At 40.6% G+C, this 16,607-nt stretch overlaps 1 protein-coding gene across 1 annotated transcript in view; it reads left to right on the forward strand.

The window, feature by feature from the left end:
• The window catches only part of LOC129185000 (ceramide synthase 2-like), a 38,181-nt gene that overhangs the window by 12,567 nt on the left and 9,007 nt on the right, over positions 1-16,607 (forward strand). The window contains exons 2-10 of the mRNA XM_054781614.1: positions 770-943; positions 4,110-4,227; positions 4,313-4,431; positions 7,170-7,227; positions 7,383-7,433; positions 10,202-10,294; positions 12,094-12,222; positions 12,420-12,526; positions 12,597-12,750. Coding sequence (XP_054637589.1) covers positions 771-943; positions 4,110-4,227; positions 4,313-4,431; positions 7,170-7,227; positions 7,383-7,433; positions 10,202-10,294; positions 12,094-12,222; positions 12,420-12,526; positions 12,597-12,750 — 1,002 coding nt within the window. The 5' untranslated portion in view covers position 770. The remainder of the gene's footprint in view (positions 1-769; positions 944-4,109; positions 4,228-4,312; positions 4,432-7,169; positions 7,228-7,382; positions 7,434-10,201; positions 10,295-12,093; positions 12,223-12,419; positions 12,527-12,596; positions 12,751-16,607) is intronic.

The raw sequence follows: 16,607 nt of genomic DNA on the forward strand, positions 1-16,607 counted from the left end.
TGCGCTTTGTCTGAGAGAAACAATGCACGTTTTAACCGAGCATTATTGATCACGTCAACATACGTATGTAAGGGGTTGTCTTTTGAAAAATGTCTGGGGTTGAAATAGTTAAAGAGAAAGCAGCAGATGCCCCAGGACTGTACCATGAGGGATATGTGTTAGCATGATACATAATGGCGCTAACAAAATGCAAACTTTTGTCCATCAAATGCAAGGTTTTAACAAGCAAGTGTGAAAGAATGTCTGCTGCATATTTGGGAGGATGTAGAGGGAGGGGAGCGTTGCACATGCCTCTGGGCCAAAGAGGGACCCCCTTACTGATTACTGGTGGGGGTGGAAGCGTCTGAAGGACTTACAGATGCAGTGGGTGGGAGCAGATGTACGAATGGCCTCCTGAGTATGGACGGGGGAGGGGGTGCGGCCACGTTGCTGTGCACATAAGATGAGTAATGATCCCTCAGATGCTGCTTCCCCCTTTCGCTCCGCCACGCCCTTCATGTGAAACGCTGTATGTGTCGCTGTAAAGGGGCTGAGGGATGTACTGTTGTTGGAAAGTATGAATGTAAAGTTTGAGTCATGCTGCACGGGTCATTTCTTGCTGCACGGGCTCTGCTTTTAGCATCAGTCAGAAGTTGACCATCAGGGAAACGTGGGTGCCGCCATCTAATTCCTTCAATGAACTGTGCAGCACGTGTTTACCCCACATTAACCCCACAGTGCAAGCATGTTTGGTTGGAGTGGACTAACCATTAGCATTCTTGTGTTTCAGGATGCTGTCCGAGCTGAGTGAATGGTTCTGGCAGGAGCGGCTGTGGTTTCCGGAAGGCCTGGGCTGGGCCGACCTGGAGGATCGGGAGGGACGGGTTTACGCCAAAGCAGGGGATCTGTGGGTAGCCCTGCCCATCGCTCTTGTGTTTCTAATCGTCCGTCAGATCTTTGAAAGGTCAGTTGCTCACTTTGTTGGATTTCTTGTTGACACAGCATTGTGTCCAAAGCTCCAAATGCTCCTGTTGATGATTATGTAATATTCCTTCATTCTTGCTCCACCTAACAAGTGACTCATACTTTTTTTTTCAACATACAAGTCGGGTTTTTTAGATTCCAGTAATTACATGACCGTGAAAGTCCAGTCCACTCAGGCCATTAATGCTTTTTCCCCCTCTAGATCTGTATTGGGATATATTTCATCTCTCACACTTACAGCAGTTTTATGACATTTTATCTTCTCAACGGGGGTGTCACAAGATCTCGTGAGATTGCTCATTCAGAAAAAGTCTCGTGGGCGCTAGTCCTGGGACGACAATTAATTAATTAATTATCCATCCATCCATGCATCTTCTACCGCTTATCCGAGGTCAGGTCGCGGGGGCAGCAGCCTAAGCAGGGAAGCTCAGACTTCCCTCTCTCCGTCTACTTTGTCCAGCTCCTCCTGGTGGAACCCGAGGCGTTCCCGCACCGGCTGAGAGACATAGTCTCACCAAGGTGTGCCGGGTCTTCCCCGAGGCCTTCTACTGGTCAGACGTGCCCTGAACACCTCCCCAGGGAGGCGTCCGGGAGGCATCCTGACCAGATGCCATAGCCACCTCATCTGGCTCCTTTCCATGTGGAGGAGCAACGCTTCTACTCCGAGCTTCTCCTGGATGCCAGTGCTTCTCACCTCATCTCTAAGGGAGAGCCCAGCCACCCTCCGGAGAAAAATCATTTCGGCCACTTGTGCCCGTGATTGTGTCCTTTCAGTCACTACCCAAAGCTCATGACCATAGCTGAGGGTAGGAACGTAGATCCACCGCTTTCGGCTCAGCTCTCTCTTGACCACAACAGACCGACGTAGAGTCTGCATCACTGCAGACGCCGCACCAACGCAGACTCAGCATTGGAGGTGCTGATTCTCATCCTGGCCGCTTCACATTCGGCTGCGAACCGATCCAGTGAGAGTTGAAGGTCACGGCTCGATGAAGCCGGCAGGACCACATCATCTGCTAAAAGCAGAGACTCGATTCTGCAGCCACCAAACCGGAACCCCTCATCGCCCTTGCTGTGTGATTACAATAAATGAAAATGAATTTGATCATTTTACCAATATTTTATCAATATATTGATGAGCGCATGCTCTGTTTTCCTCGTCTCTTGCCTCCAAACAGGCAGGAAGACAGTTCACTCTGTGCATTGGCGTCAGCACCTTGGTGCTTTTGTTCCATAGGACAACAGCTTGAACGGAGTGAGCCATTTTGTCAGTCATACAGTGTCTTTGTCTTGGTGGGTGGAGGCGGTGCCCCTAGCATACACACGGAAGAGTGTAACGTAGTCGAAATTCAATTAGTAGATTGCAAAATATTGCCGTATATTTTTTGTATTTTTTCATTTTACTTTTTGTCTCATTGGTCTCATTCTCGTGGACCCAATCTCATGTATTGTCTCGTCTCGTGACACCCCTACTTCTCAGGGTACAATACTTTGGTGCATGAGTGCTGCTGGCACTGGGGAGCTGCGGTTCATCAAGGGGAAACATGGATTCCAACGTGTACTGCAGAGGTGTTTTTGTATTGGCCTGCGGCACATTCTATAGATATAATTTAACTAGAAAATACATTTTAAAAAAGAAAAAGAAAAAGTTGCAGCTTTAGGAGAATAAGTCATGAAAAATAACATCATGAACTTGAAATATTAAACAAAAAAGACATTTTTTTAAAAGTCATAATATCATGAGAATCAAAGTTGTAATTTTTGGAAAATTTGAGCAGTAATTTGACGAAAATGAAGTTGAAATATGAAAAGAAAAAAGTTGGATTTTAATGAGGAAGAATAGTTAAATTTTACAAGAATTAAAAATAATGTCATTTTAGTAGCATAGGGTTGAAATATTCAAGAAAAACTATGTTTTTGTTTTTAAAGTCATAACATCATGAGAAACAAACGCACCAAAGTAAAGTTGTCATTTTTGGAAAACTAAGTTGGGGGAAAATATGCCAAAAAACTACAAGTGGAAAATGTACAAAATTTACTTTTAAAGAAGTTGAAATATTTGGAAAATAAAATAAAACATCAAAAATGGGGGAAAAAGAGCAAAGACACTTTTTCACCGATATCACAAAGCTGAGATTCATTTTTTTTCTCGAAATATATATTTCTAGCTTCTCAGCATCAAAGTCATACCAATTTGTAGGCATGCTGGGTAACTTCCCAGCATGCCTTGAGGGTTATACATGAGTCTACTAGGGGTTCTACTGTACCGTCCTAAAAATGGTCACTTTAGTGAGACCCTGTAAAGGTAGTCTCAACAATGTCTGTATGAAATGTAAGCCAACAAAGCAGGATTTTGCCGCTTTCCACACAGCAACATGGTGTCTTGCAATCAAATAGCTGGATGCGCATGGTGTGGCGTGTAAAAAAATACTTTGGGGACAATTGTTTTCAACACATTGAATAGAAAATAGTAGGGGTGTCACAAGATCTCACGAGGTTAAACCGTGACAAGATTACAACAATGTCTCGAGGCCTGGGGCCATTATAAATAAATGAATTAATCACACAATAAATGAAAATGAACCGGATAATCAATATATTGCCATGTGTGTGGGCGTCTGTTTCCAAACAGGCGGGATCGGTTTCAGCACATTGGCACGTTTGTTCCATGAACGGAGTGCACCCTTTTGTCAGCCATACAGTCTCTTTGTCTCGGTGGGTGCAGACGGGGCCGGTAGCATACACACAGCGTGCGCAAGAGTGTAACATAGTGGAAATCAAATGAGTAGACGGCAATATATTGTCATATATTTTTTCATTGTACTTTTCTGAAAAGCCAAGTTAAAATCTCGTCTTGTCTCTTTCTCGGAAACCCAATCTCGTCTCGTGACACCCCTAGAAAATACCCTTACACACCAGCAACCTCCTGCTTTTGTTACGGTTTGGATGCTACCTGCGACTGTGTCAGTGCCTTTTATACAGAACTGTGACACACTTTTACAGGTGAAAGTGTGTGTGTGTGTGTGTGTGTGTGTTTTTTTTTTACTATACTGTTTAAGTGTAGCTGTTTAGATTTTATTTTTTTCGTTGATGTTGGGTTTATGCCATACAATTTGCGTACCTGAGCCTCCATGTTGTGTCCACAGGACGGTGGCGACGCCTCTGGCCTCTCTGCTGGGGGTAAAAGAAACAGTACGGCTCAGGGCGCCTCACAACCCCACACTGGAGTCCTACTACTGCCACGTTACCAAAAACCCCACACAGGTAAGACATGTGAAGCTGCAGAGTGCCATCACGTGTGCACAAAACACGGCATAACAGTCCTAATAACGTCATAACACCTGTGCAGGTTTCGGTAGTGAGCCTTTGCAAGCAGACGGGCTGCTCGGAGAGACAAGTGCAGCGATGGTTCCGAAGACGGAGGAATCAGGACAGGCCAAGTTTGCTCAAGAAGTTTCGAGAGGCCAGGTAAACACACACACCCACACACACACACACACGTGCAATATGTGACAACAGTAGCGCTTGCAGCAGCTGCCATTCATGTGTCACTCCTGTGACTGTATGAGCACATTTCTGTGGGCAAAAGTAGACCTCTATTTTTAGACTGCACATGCTACAATGCCTCTCTGCCTTTTGCCCCCACTCTTCACATACACACACACACACACACACACACACACACACACACACACACACAATGATTAACACATGGTAACTCAATTACCACTGTTGCTTGTATTTGTCTGATCATTTATGGGAACTAACAACTTAATCATCCGGGAAGATTGATAAGACAGCAATGTAGTCATTCTCCAGCCTACTGATAAGTATTATAGCTACCCCCAGGGTTTCTGCTACATGCATGGATCGTGACATGAAAACAGTGATAAGTAATGCAGTGTATTAATGGACATACTGTAAATGCTATATCAGGGGTGCCCATTACGGCAATCGTGGAGGTAGTGTTGGTCGTGTGTCACTTACATCATATCCGTCACTTCCTATATGTCATATGACATCAGTCAGCTGACATTAACCCCCTCCTGATAAAAGAAGTTGAGAACAGACGTCGGCAGCTACACAAGGACAACGCAACTTTCATCTTTATTATTCCAATTACGGATAAACTAACTCAGCGGTAAGATGCCCATATCTAGAACAAGGTTATGCCTTCACTTGAAGCGGCTACTTGTCACTTGTTTCACGGCTGCGCTTCACGTCATGAACTCTACTATAGAAATGTCTGTTTTCTCCAAGTTTCTCTGTTAAACTACTATTTCACTATGAATTGGAAAATGGGATTTCTTTTTTGTTTTGCGTGTTTGTCACACTTCAATGTTTCAGATCATCAAACAAATGTAAATATTAGTCAATGACAACACAACTCAACACAAAATGCAGTTTTTAAATGAAACTTTTCATTATTAAGGGAGAATAAAATCAAAGCTACATGGCCCTGTGTGAAAAAGTGATTTCCCCCCAAAGCTAATAAGTGGTTGGCCCCCCTTAGCAGCAACAACTGCAGTCAAGCGTTTGTGATAACTTGCAATGAGTCTCTTACAGCGCTGGGGAGGAATTTTGCACAATTGTTGTCATTCAGCCACATTGGAGGCTTTTCCTTTTTAAGGTCATGCCACAGCATCTCAATAGGATTCAGGTCAGGACTTGGACTAGACCACTCCAAAGTCTTCAGCCATTCAGAGGTGGACTTGCTGGTGTGTTTTGGATCATTGTCCTGCTGCAGAACCCAAGTTGCTTTCAGCTTGAGGTCACCAACAGATGGCCGGACATTCTCCTTCAGCACAATTCATGCTTCCATTCATCACAGCAAGTCTTCCAGGTCCTGAAGACCATCACACTACCACCACCATGTTTTACTGTTGCTATGATGTTCTTCTTCTGAAATGCGGTGTTACTTTTACGGCAGATGTAATGGGACACACACCTTCCAAAAGTTCAACTTTTTTCTCATCAGACCACAGAGTATTTTCCCAAAGGTCTTGGGGATCATCAAGATGTTTTCTGGCAAAACTGAGATGAGCCTTAATGTTGTTTTTGTTCAGCAGTGGTTTTGGTCTTGGAACTCTGCCATGCAGGCCGTTTTTGCCCAGTGTCTTTCTTATGGTGGAGTCATGAACACTGACCTTAACTGAGGCAAGTGAGCCCTGCAGTTCTTTGGATGTTGTTGTGGGGTCTTTTGTGACCTCTCGGATGAGTCCTTGCTGCGCTCCTGGGGTCATTTTGGTTGGCTGGCCATGTTTTGGCCATTTGTGGATAATGGCTCTCACCGTGGTTGGCTGGAGTCCCGAAGCTTTACAAATGACTTGAAACCTTTTCCGCACTGATAGATCTCAATTCATCTCAGTTAAGTTATGTTTTAATGGGGGGGCAATCACTTTTTCACACAGGGCCATGTAGCTTTGGACTTTTTTCTCCCTTAATAATAAAAAAGTTTCATTTAAAAACTGCATTTTGTGTTGAGTTGTGTTGTCATTGACTAATATTTAAATTTGTTTGATGATCTGAAACATTTAAGTGTGACAAACATGCAAAAACAAAAAGAAACCAGGAAGTGGGGCAAACATTTTTTTCCACACCAATCTATGTTGGGTTTGTTTTGGTGACTTGCCTGTTCAACGGTCTGCTTATGTGTGTTTTAGTGTAGATGACGTGTGTGTGTGTTATGTGTGTGCGTGTGACTGCATGTTTGTCTCTCGCTGTCTGTCTTAAGCTCGGGGTGTTACAACTTCTCTGAATCATGCCATTGTGTTCCACACACGTAAACACACACACACATACACACACACAAAACAGCGTTTTGTCTGTCTTATTTCTCACTGCAGATGTCGCCCACACCTTCTTTCTCTATGTTCTTTTGTGTTTTTGGAGTGATGTCCTCTTGGGCTCCATCTGTACTTGAGGCTGATGCGGTGTGGGGCGCTACTTTTTGTCCAGTATCGCATAGCCGATATTATCGAATATCGGCGATAATTTGCAGCACAATTATCGACCAGCAAAATGTGTTAGCGTGACAGGCCTACGTGCGTCCTGATTTCACATCCTGGATTTTTCCATTCTTACGTGTTAGTTGCTGTGATCAAGAATATGCGTGTGTGTGTGAGAGAGCTTGTAAACACGTCTATTGTCTCTCCCCCATTGACTGAGCAGAAAGTGTGTTTGTATGTGTGTGTGTTCTCTTGCAGTTGGAGATTTACCTTTTACCTTCTTGCTTTCATTGCTGGCCTGGCCGCCCTCATCGATGTGAGTACCGCCGCCTTGCCTTAATGTCCTCATCTGCATTCACGTCCTCATTTGCCATCCTCGTTGATGTTGATAGATTTTTTCTGGACTCACTGCTATGCCGATATACTCAGATATTCTCTTATTAAGCCATTAAATGTCATCTCCTCTTCTAGAAACCATGGCTCTACGACCTGAAGGAGATGTGGCAAGGCTTTCCTGTGCTGGTATGTACATGATCTCATGCTTCACCTCATAATCCCTCCTAATACCTACCTTGACGGACCCTAAAGATGTAGGTCAACCTGCCACACATTCTAAAAACCTCATTTAACAAGAAAACTTAAAAAAAAAACGAAAAATGGAAAAATCTGCAGTCATTTTACAAGAATATTACCCAAAAAAACTTGTAATGCAATGAGAAAAAGTCTTAATCTTACAAGAATAATGTTTTAATTTTATAAAGAAAAATAGCGTCATTTTAGTCGCATAAAGTTGAAATATTAAATAAAAAAGATTTTTTTAATGTCAAAATATTATGAAAAAACAAACAAAAAATATCATTTTTGGGAAATTAGGTTGGGGGAAAAAGTTCTAATATTATGAAAATAAAGCCATAATTATGAGAATCATAAGATTATTACAAGAAGAAACTTGAAATAGTCATGAAAAAAAGGAAAAATCTGCAGTATTTGTACAAGAATAAAGTCAAAATATTACGAGAAAAAACTTGTAATCCAACGAGAAAGTTTTAGAATGACGTCGTAATATTATAAGGAAGAATAACATCATTTTATTTATTTAAAAAAAAAGAAGTTCTTTTTTTTTTTTAGTTATAATATTCTGAAAAACCAAAAAAGTCATTTTGGGGAAATTAGATTGGGGAAAAAGTTCTAATATTATGAAACTAAAGTTGTATTACGAGAAGAATATTTACAAGAAGAAAGTTTCAATAATTGTAAAATAAATTTAAAAAAACAGCAGAAATGGACAAAACAGCTGTAATTTTACAAGAATTAAGTCAAAATATCAAGAGAATGTTATGAGGAAAAATTATGTCATTTTAGTAGACAAGAGTTGAAATGTGAAAAAAATACTTTTTTTTTTTTTTAACTCGTAATATTATGAGAACTAAACTGAACTTGTAATATTTGGAAAATTAGTATATGGGGAAAAAAGTCATAAGATTATGGGAATAAAGATATAATACTCTGGGAATAAAGTCAAAATATTATGGGAATAAAGTTATAATATAATGGGAATAAAGTCAAAATGATATGGGAATAAAGTTATAATATAATGGGAATAAAGTCAAGATGATATGGGAATAAAGTTATAATATAATGGGAATAAAGTCAAAATGATATGGGAATAAAGTCATACTATAATGGGAATAAAGTCAAAATGATATGGGAATAAAGTTATAATATAATGGGAATAAAGTCAAAATGATATGGGAATAAAGTTATAATATAATGAGAATAAAGTCAAGATGATATGGGAATAAAGTTATAATATAATGGGAATAAAGTCAAAATGATATGGGAATAAAGTCATACTATAATGGGAATAAAGTCAAAATGATATGGGAATAAAGTCCTAATTTTAGTAGCATAGAGTTGAAATTTTAAAGCCGCAATAACACAACCCTTGTCTGTGGAGTTACCATGGTTACGAAGGACGCTAACAAGCTAAATAGTCGACTCTGAAGAGTCGTGGTTGCCCACACAGTTGACGTGACGTCACATGTTCAGCCCTGACCAAGAGCTGTAAAAGCAGGGGGGTAGAAAGTGCAGGTCAGGGGCCATTTGCGGGTGGTGGCTCCTTTTTTATTGACCCGCGGCACATTGTAGAGATAAAATTAAACCACAAAAAGCAGCAAAAGTGGAACAACGGCAGAGAGAAAACAGCATTATGTAATGAGAAATCGCTGAAATGCTGATATTAATCGCTAATAATAACACAAAGTTTCTTATAGCCTTTTTACAAAATAAAAAATAGATATACTATACACTAATCCCTTGTTTATCACGGATATGAATAGAATATTTTCCTAGTTATCTGTTCCAGCACCCGCGACCCTAGTGAGGACAAGTGGTATAGAACATGGATGGATGGATGCATATTTTCATAGTTAGAGCGTAGAAAACCTGTTTACAACTTTCTAAATACCATTTTTAACATTATTAGAGCCCTCTAGACATGAAATAACACCCTTATAGTCACCTTTACACTCCTATTACCCAGCATAGTCGACATAATAAGAGAAAATGAGACATTTGAGACATAAATAAAACTCATGCTCGTGTTTGTTGCTGTAAATGTGTTCCGGCGCTAGGTGGACAGGAAGTGACGTCTGGGGTTCAGAGTTGAGTTTCAGCTTGGCATGAGTTACGGCCACAACAGTAGTACATGTTAGGGATTATTGTGCCTGCTGTGAGATCATGCACTAAAATCCTGTTGTTGTTTCAGCGATCAGGTCTGGTGCTTGTGGGTCTCACCCAACATTATAGTAACATTACTGACACCTAGTGACCAGTGTAGAATACTACATCAACCTCTTTGTGTCTTTTCAATGCCTTATATTTGTATTTTAGTTCATTTAGCCACTTTTATGCTTGAAAATACTTTATTTTGGCCACAAATAAAATTTAAATACATTTTACAATTAAATAAAATGAGTTTAATATTATTTTTAATAATAATAAAAACAATATATATTATATATAATTTCAAATAAATTATTTTAAAATAAAATACATATTTTTGACTAATAAAAGTCTGTAGTAAACCAGGAAACAGCCTGATTTATTAGTTAATATATTTTTGAAAAGCGAAACCGTGAAGTGGCAGGTGATTACTCTCCATATAAAAATGTTTATTTGTACAATATGCGAAAATGACAGATGGGCCAAAAATGGCCCCCGGGCGGCACGTTGGACACCCCGGACTGAAACACTTGCAGTGGTGCTGACTGACCTCCTTCCTCCCTCAGACTCTGCTGTCATCTCAGTACTGGTACTACATGATAGAACTGGGCTTCTACGGCTCCCTGCTCTTCAGTGTGGCCTCAGATGTCAAACGCAAAGTGAGTGGACTTGTCTAAAAAATAAAAAAAAAACGAAGGAAGTAGAAGGTCTAAAGGGAGGGAAAAAAATTGTTTTTTTCCCTCCCCGCATGATCCATTCTGGCATCTGGCACGATGATGATGTGTGTGGACATTGGACTGTTGTTGCACGTGTGAGTGAATGTGTACGTGCATGCGCTTGGACTTTGCTTGCCCCGGGTCAGCTGATCCTGCCAAAGAGGCCCACTTTGTTCCCTCAGCAGCACGTTTCACCCGCTTAAGCAGCTTTTACGACACTCGTTCCCAATCACTGGTCAGGTGTGCTGCGGGAAATCATCCAGGTTCACTTCACTGGACCGAAAGTGATTATTTACCACAAATAATGTACACTTGATGCCTGCGGGAAACCCACATGCACACGTCTTCATCAGGAAGTTGCCCAGCATGCCTTGCGGGTTAAAGATGCTAGTATTGTTTTGCATGTACATTAGTGTGTAAGTGTTTATTTCGATACCAGTTACGTTGTGTGTTCCATATGTGTTGCGTGCTGTGGTATTTTTGGTTGTTGGTTTGTGTTGAGTGAGTAAGGGTATAAATAAGGAGTGCACGGGCCGATATGAAGGAATTATGACGTCATGCCGATAAATCCGATAACATTGAAAATAGCTCAGATAACCGATCATTTAAAGAAACACTCCATTGAGGCGAGATTAACTGTACTGTGCAGGAGAAAAAATCAAGCGCTTCTTTTTTCTCCTGCCTGTGACGTTACTTCCCCTGATCTCACTTGTAAACAAACATTCACTTTCCAAGGAAGACATTTCGCATGCTCGTTGTACCAAATGCTCCACGATGAGGGCAAAAGAAAAAAACATCGAGCACACAAAAAACCTTTTCAGTCACCTGAAACGCCAGCGCCGCGGCGTTTGAAAAGTGCAAAAGGTTTGCCACAGACCTCCGGTGGCGTCACACCGGCTGCTCGGAGCATGTATCCGAATACAGTCCACCTTGCTGGGCCACAACACGTGGCTCCTCCCCCTCTGTAGGCTGGTTCTCCTGACCTCCATAGCGGCACACTGGCTGCTTGGAGCATGTGCCCGAATACAGTGCACCTTGCTGGGCCACAGCAAGGCGGCTCCTCCCCCTCCACTCTGGTTCTCCTGATAGTAGTGATGTGGTAGTAGTGATGTCATGATATTTGACGAGGACAAATCAACAGGTACAGTTGGTGAAATCCTAATCCTACCTCCAGGTGTGCACAAACTACAGTTACAGCTACATTACTTTAAAAAAAGTACAGTGAAAAAGTAATAAATATATGTGACAACACATTGCAGTCTACTAATTTAATTTCTACTACGTTAGGTTGCATTGCTCCTCACAAGGCTACACGTTTGTGCACTCTGTGTGTATGCTAGCGGCCCCGCCTCCACCCACCCAGACAAAGAGACTGTATGACTGACTAAAGGGCTGACTCCATTCATGCGGTTAATCTACGGAACGCCAAAGTGCTGAAACCAATGCAGAGTGAATCCTCTTCCTGTCTATTTGGAGGCGAGAGACGAGGAAAACAGACACGCACACACGTCAATATATTGATTATCCAGTTCATTTTCATTTAGTGTGTGATTAATTAATGCATTAGTTGTCGTCCCAGGCCTAGTCCCCACGAGATATTTTTTTATTGTGAATGAGAAATTTTGTCATTATCCGTCCACCTGTTGACATTCATACAACACAATAAGTCAACATGTGCCTTGGATCAGTAAAGGTTGGGAAAGAATCACTAATAAAGCCCAAATGTGTTCCTCCTCCTTCAGGACTTCAAGGAGCAGATTGTCCACCACGTTGCAACCATCCTCCTCATCAGCTTCTCCTGGTGTGTCAACTACATCCGCGCTGGAACACTCATCATGCTGGTGCACGACTCCTCCGATTACCTCCTGGAGGTAAATATAAGATGGGAGCGCTACATTTTTATGTTTTTAGCGCGTGAGGCCAAGGAGCATCATCAAGTGACATGCTGCCCATCTTTTGTGCGCGTGCAACTGAAGAAGTGCTGTCAGAATGAACACTAATGCTACACTGCCCTCTAGTGGAGAGAGACTGCCAAGCTAATTGTCCCGCGTCTGTCTCCATGTGGCAGTCTGCAAAGATGTTCAACTATGCTGGCTGGAGAAACGCATGTAACTACATCTTCATCCTATTTGCTGGGGTCTTCATCGTCACTCGCCTCGTCATCTTTCCTTTCCGGTAAGATCCACACGGACAAAGAAGAATGTTTCAGCTATATATTGTCCTCTCTCTCCCTCTCTCTGTGCAGGATTATCTACTGCACATGGGTGTACCCGGTGACCATCTATGAGCCCTTCTTTGGCTACTACTTCTTCAATGGTCTGTTGATGGTGCTGCAGTGTCTCCACATCTTCTGGGCCGTTCTCATCATACGGATAGCCGTCCGCTTCCTCACCAACAATGTAAGCAAGAGTTATCATCTGCCCTTTTGCAGGCATTACTTCACCATTTCCATGGGAACTTTAGAGAATGCGTTAAAGGAAGGGATGCTCCAATTTATTTATGATGAGTGGGGCTGTCGTTAGACGATTCCAAGGGCCCCTGGCAAATGGGTCATAATTTTAAAAAATGACTGTAGGGTGATAGGATTGTTTGGGGGGTTTTTTGTGTGTGTTTTTTTTTCTTCATTTTTCCGAAAGGATTTGTGTACCATTTGACTCAAACCTGAATTTCATTGGACGCACGTTTTGGAGTAATACGAATACATGGGAAATTAATTGTTCAGTACTGTATTTCTCAGCTCAGGATAGCAAAATGAACAGAATAAAATATCACAGATGAATATCTTCATGAAAAAGCCTTCAACGTGAAATAAATATCGGCATGTTGAAGAAATGAATATACACTACCGGTCAGAAGTTTTCCAGTTATTGATTGGAATTCACGTCCTTCAAGTCCAATGACTAGCTTGAAATGCTACATACTGTAGGTAAGTGGTGATGTGCCAGAGGTAAAAAAAAAAAAAAAAAAAAGTGAGGTGAGGTTACCCAAAAATGAAAAATAATTTGTATTTTAGGGATGTCCGCCCGATATTGGCATTAACATGAAATATCAGTCAATATCGGTATCGTTTTTTTGCCCTATAATGAAAGCCAGTAAGGCCACAAGCAACACTGTAGTCAACACGCAGAGTATTCTTGAGCCCATGCTTTGCTTAACTGCGTTCGGGGTGGCAGGACGTGCTGGGTTGTCAGAAAGCCGCCAATGGTGAGCGGGGCAGCTCATAGACATCAACGTCGCCACCATATTGGATGTGACGAGTCGTAGCGGAGAAGATGCCTCGTTCATGTGCTGCAAACCAAATCCGAGGGAATAACATTTCACTTAACAATCACCTTTGATAGTGTTTGGCCCACAGACTGCATGATTTGGCCATTATACCATCGTTTGGACAGCATCTTTGGTGACGTTGAGGAAAACACTGTATTCCCACGCGCAGTTCAGTGAGTCATACGTCTATGGGGTAGCGGGAGTGTAAAAAAACAGGCAGATGCGCTGTTTTGTGAGATAATTGCTGATGCTGTATAGTAGACATCATATCACCCAATATAGTAGACATAATATCACCCAATATAGTAGACATCATACATATCACCCAATATAGTAGACATAATATCACCCAATATAGTAGACATCATATCACCCAGTATAGTAGACATCATATCACCCAATATAGTAGACATCATATCACCCAATATAGTAGACATAATATCACCCAGTATAGTAGACATAATATCACCCAATATAGTAGACATAATATCACCCAATATAGTAGACATCATACATATCACCCAATATAGTAGACATAATATCACCCAGTATAGTAGACATCATATCACCCAGTATAGTAGACATCATATCACCCAGTATAGTAGACATCACATCACCCAGTATAGTAGACATCATATCACCCAATATAGTAGACATCATATCACCCAGTATAGTAGACATCATATCACCCAGTATAGTAGACATCATATCACCCAGTATAGTAGACATCATATCACCCAGTATAGTAGACATCACATCACCCAGTATAGTAGACATCATATCACCCAATATAGTAGACATAATATCACCCAGTATAGTAGACATGATATCACCCAATATAGTAGACATGATATCACCCAATATAGTAGACATCATATCACCCAGTATAGTAGACATCATATCACCCAGTATAGTAGACATCATATCACCCAATATAGTAGACATAATATCACCCAATATAGTAGACATCATATCACCCAGTATAGTAGACATCATATCACCCAGTATAGTAGACATCACATCACCCAGTATAGTAGACATCATATCACCCAGTATAGTAGACATCATATCACCCAATATAGTAGACATCATATCACCCAGTATAGTAGACATCATACATATCACCCAATATAGTAGACATCATATCACCCAGTATAGTAGACATAATATCACCCAATATAGTAGACATCATATCACCCAGTATAGTAGACATCATATCACCCAATATAGTAGACATCATATCACCCAGTATAGTAGACATCATACATATCACCCAATATAGTAGACATCATATCACCCAGTATAGTAGACATCATATCACCCAATATAGTAGACATCATATCACCCAGTATAGTAGACATGATATCACCCAATATAGTAGACATGATATCACCCAATATAGTAGACATCATATCACCCAGTATAGTAGACATCATATCACCCAGTATAGTAGACATAATATCACCCAATATAGTAGACATCATATCACCCAGTATAGTAGACATCATATCACCCAGTATAGTAGACATCATATCACCCAATATAGTAGACATCATATCACCCAGTATAGTAGACATCATACATATCACCCAGTATAGTAGACATCATATCACCCAATATAGTAGACATAATATCACCCAGTATAGTAGACATGATATCACCCAATATAGTAGACATGATATCACCCAATATAGTAGACATCATATCACCCAGTATAGTAGACATCATATCACCCAGTATAGTAGACATCATATCACCCAATATAGTAGACATAATATCACCCAATATAGTAGACATCATATCACCCAGTATAGTAGACATCATATCACCCAGTATAGTAGACATCACATCACCCAGTATAGTAGACATCATATCACCCAGTATAGTAGACATCATACATATCACCCAATATAGTAGACATCATATCACCCAGTATAGTAGACATAATATCACCCAATATAGTAGACATCATATCACCCAGTATAGTAGACATCATATCACCCAGTATAGTAGACATCATACATATCACCCAATATAGTAGACATCATATCACCCAGTATAGTAGACATAATATCACCCAATATAGTAGACATCATATCACCCAGTATAGTAGACATCATATCACCCAATATAGTAGACATCATATCACCCAGTATAGTAGACATCATACATATCACCCAATATAGTAGACATCATACATATCACCCAATATAGTAGACATCATATCACCCAGTATAGTAGACATCATATCACCCAATATAGTAGACATAATATCACCCAGTATAGTAGACATGATATCACCCAATATAGTAGACATCATATCACCCAGTATAGTAGACATCATATCACCCAGTATAGTAGACATAATATCACCCAATATAGTAGACATCATATCACCCAGTATAGTAGACATCATATCACCCAGTATAGTAGACATGATATCACCCAATATAGTAGACATCATATCACCCAGTATAGTAGACAGAATATCACCCAATATAGTAGACATCATATCACCCAGTATAGTAGACATCATATCAGCCAGTATAGCAGACATCATATCACCCAATATAGTAGACATAATATCACCCAATATAGTAGACATAATATCACCCAATATAGTAGACATCATATCACCCAGTATAGTAGACATCATACATAGCACCCAATATAGTAGACATCATATCACCCAGTATAGTAGACATAATATCACCCAATATAGTAGACATCATATCACCCAGTATAGTAGACATAATATCACCCAATATAGTAGACATAATATCACCCAATATAGTAGACATCATATCACCCAATATAGTAGACATCATATCACCCAGTATAGTAGACATCATATCACCCAGTATAGTAGACATGATATCACCCAATATAGTAGACATCATATCACCCAGTATAGTAGACATAATATCACCCAATATAGTAGACATCATATCACCCAGTATAGTAGACATAATATCACCCAATATAGTAG

The sequence above is a fragment of the Dunckerocampus dactyliophorus genome, chromosome 7, assembly GCF_027744805.1.
Source record: "Dunckerocampus dactyliophorus isolate RoL2022-P2 chromosome 7, RoL_Ddac_1.1, whole genome shotgun sequence".
Lineage (NCBI taxonomy): Eukaryota > Metazoa > Chordata > Actinopteri > Syngnathiformes > Syngnathidae > Dunckerocampus > Dunckerocampus dactyliophorus.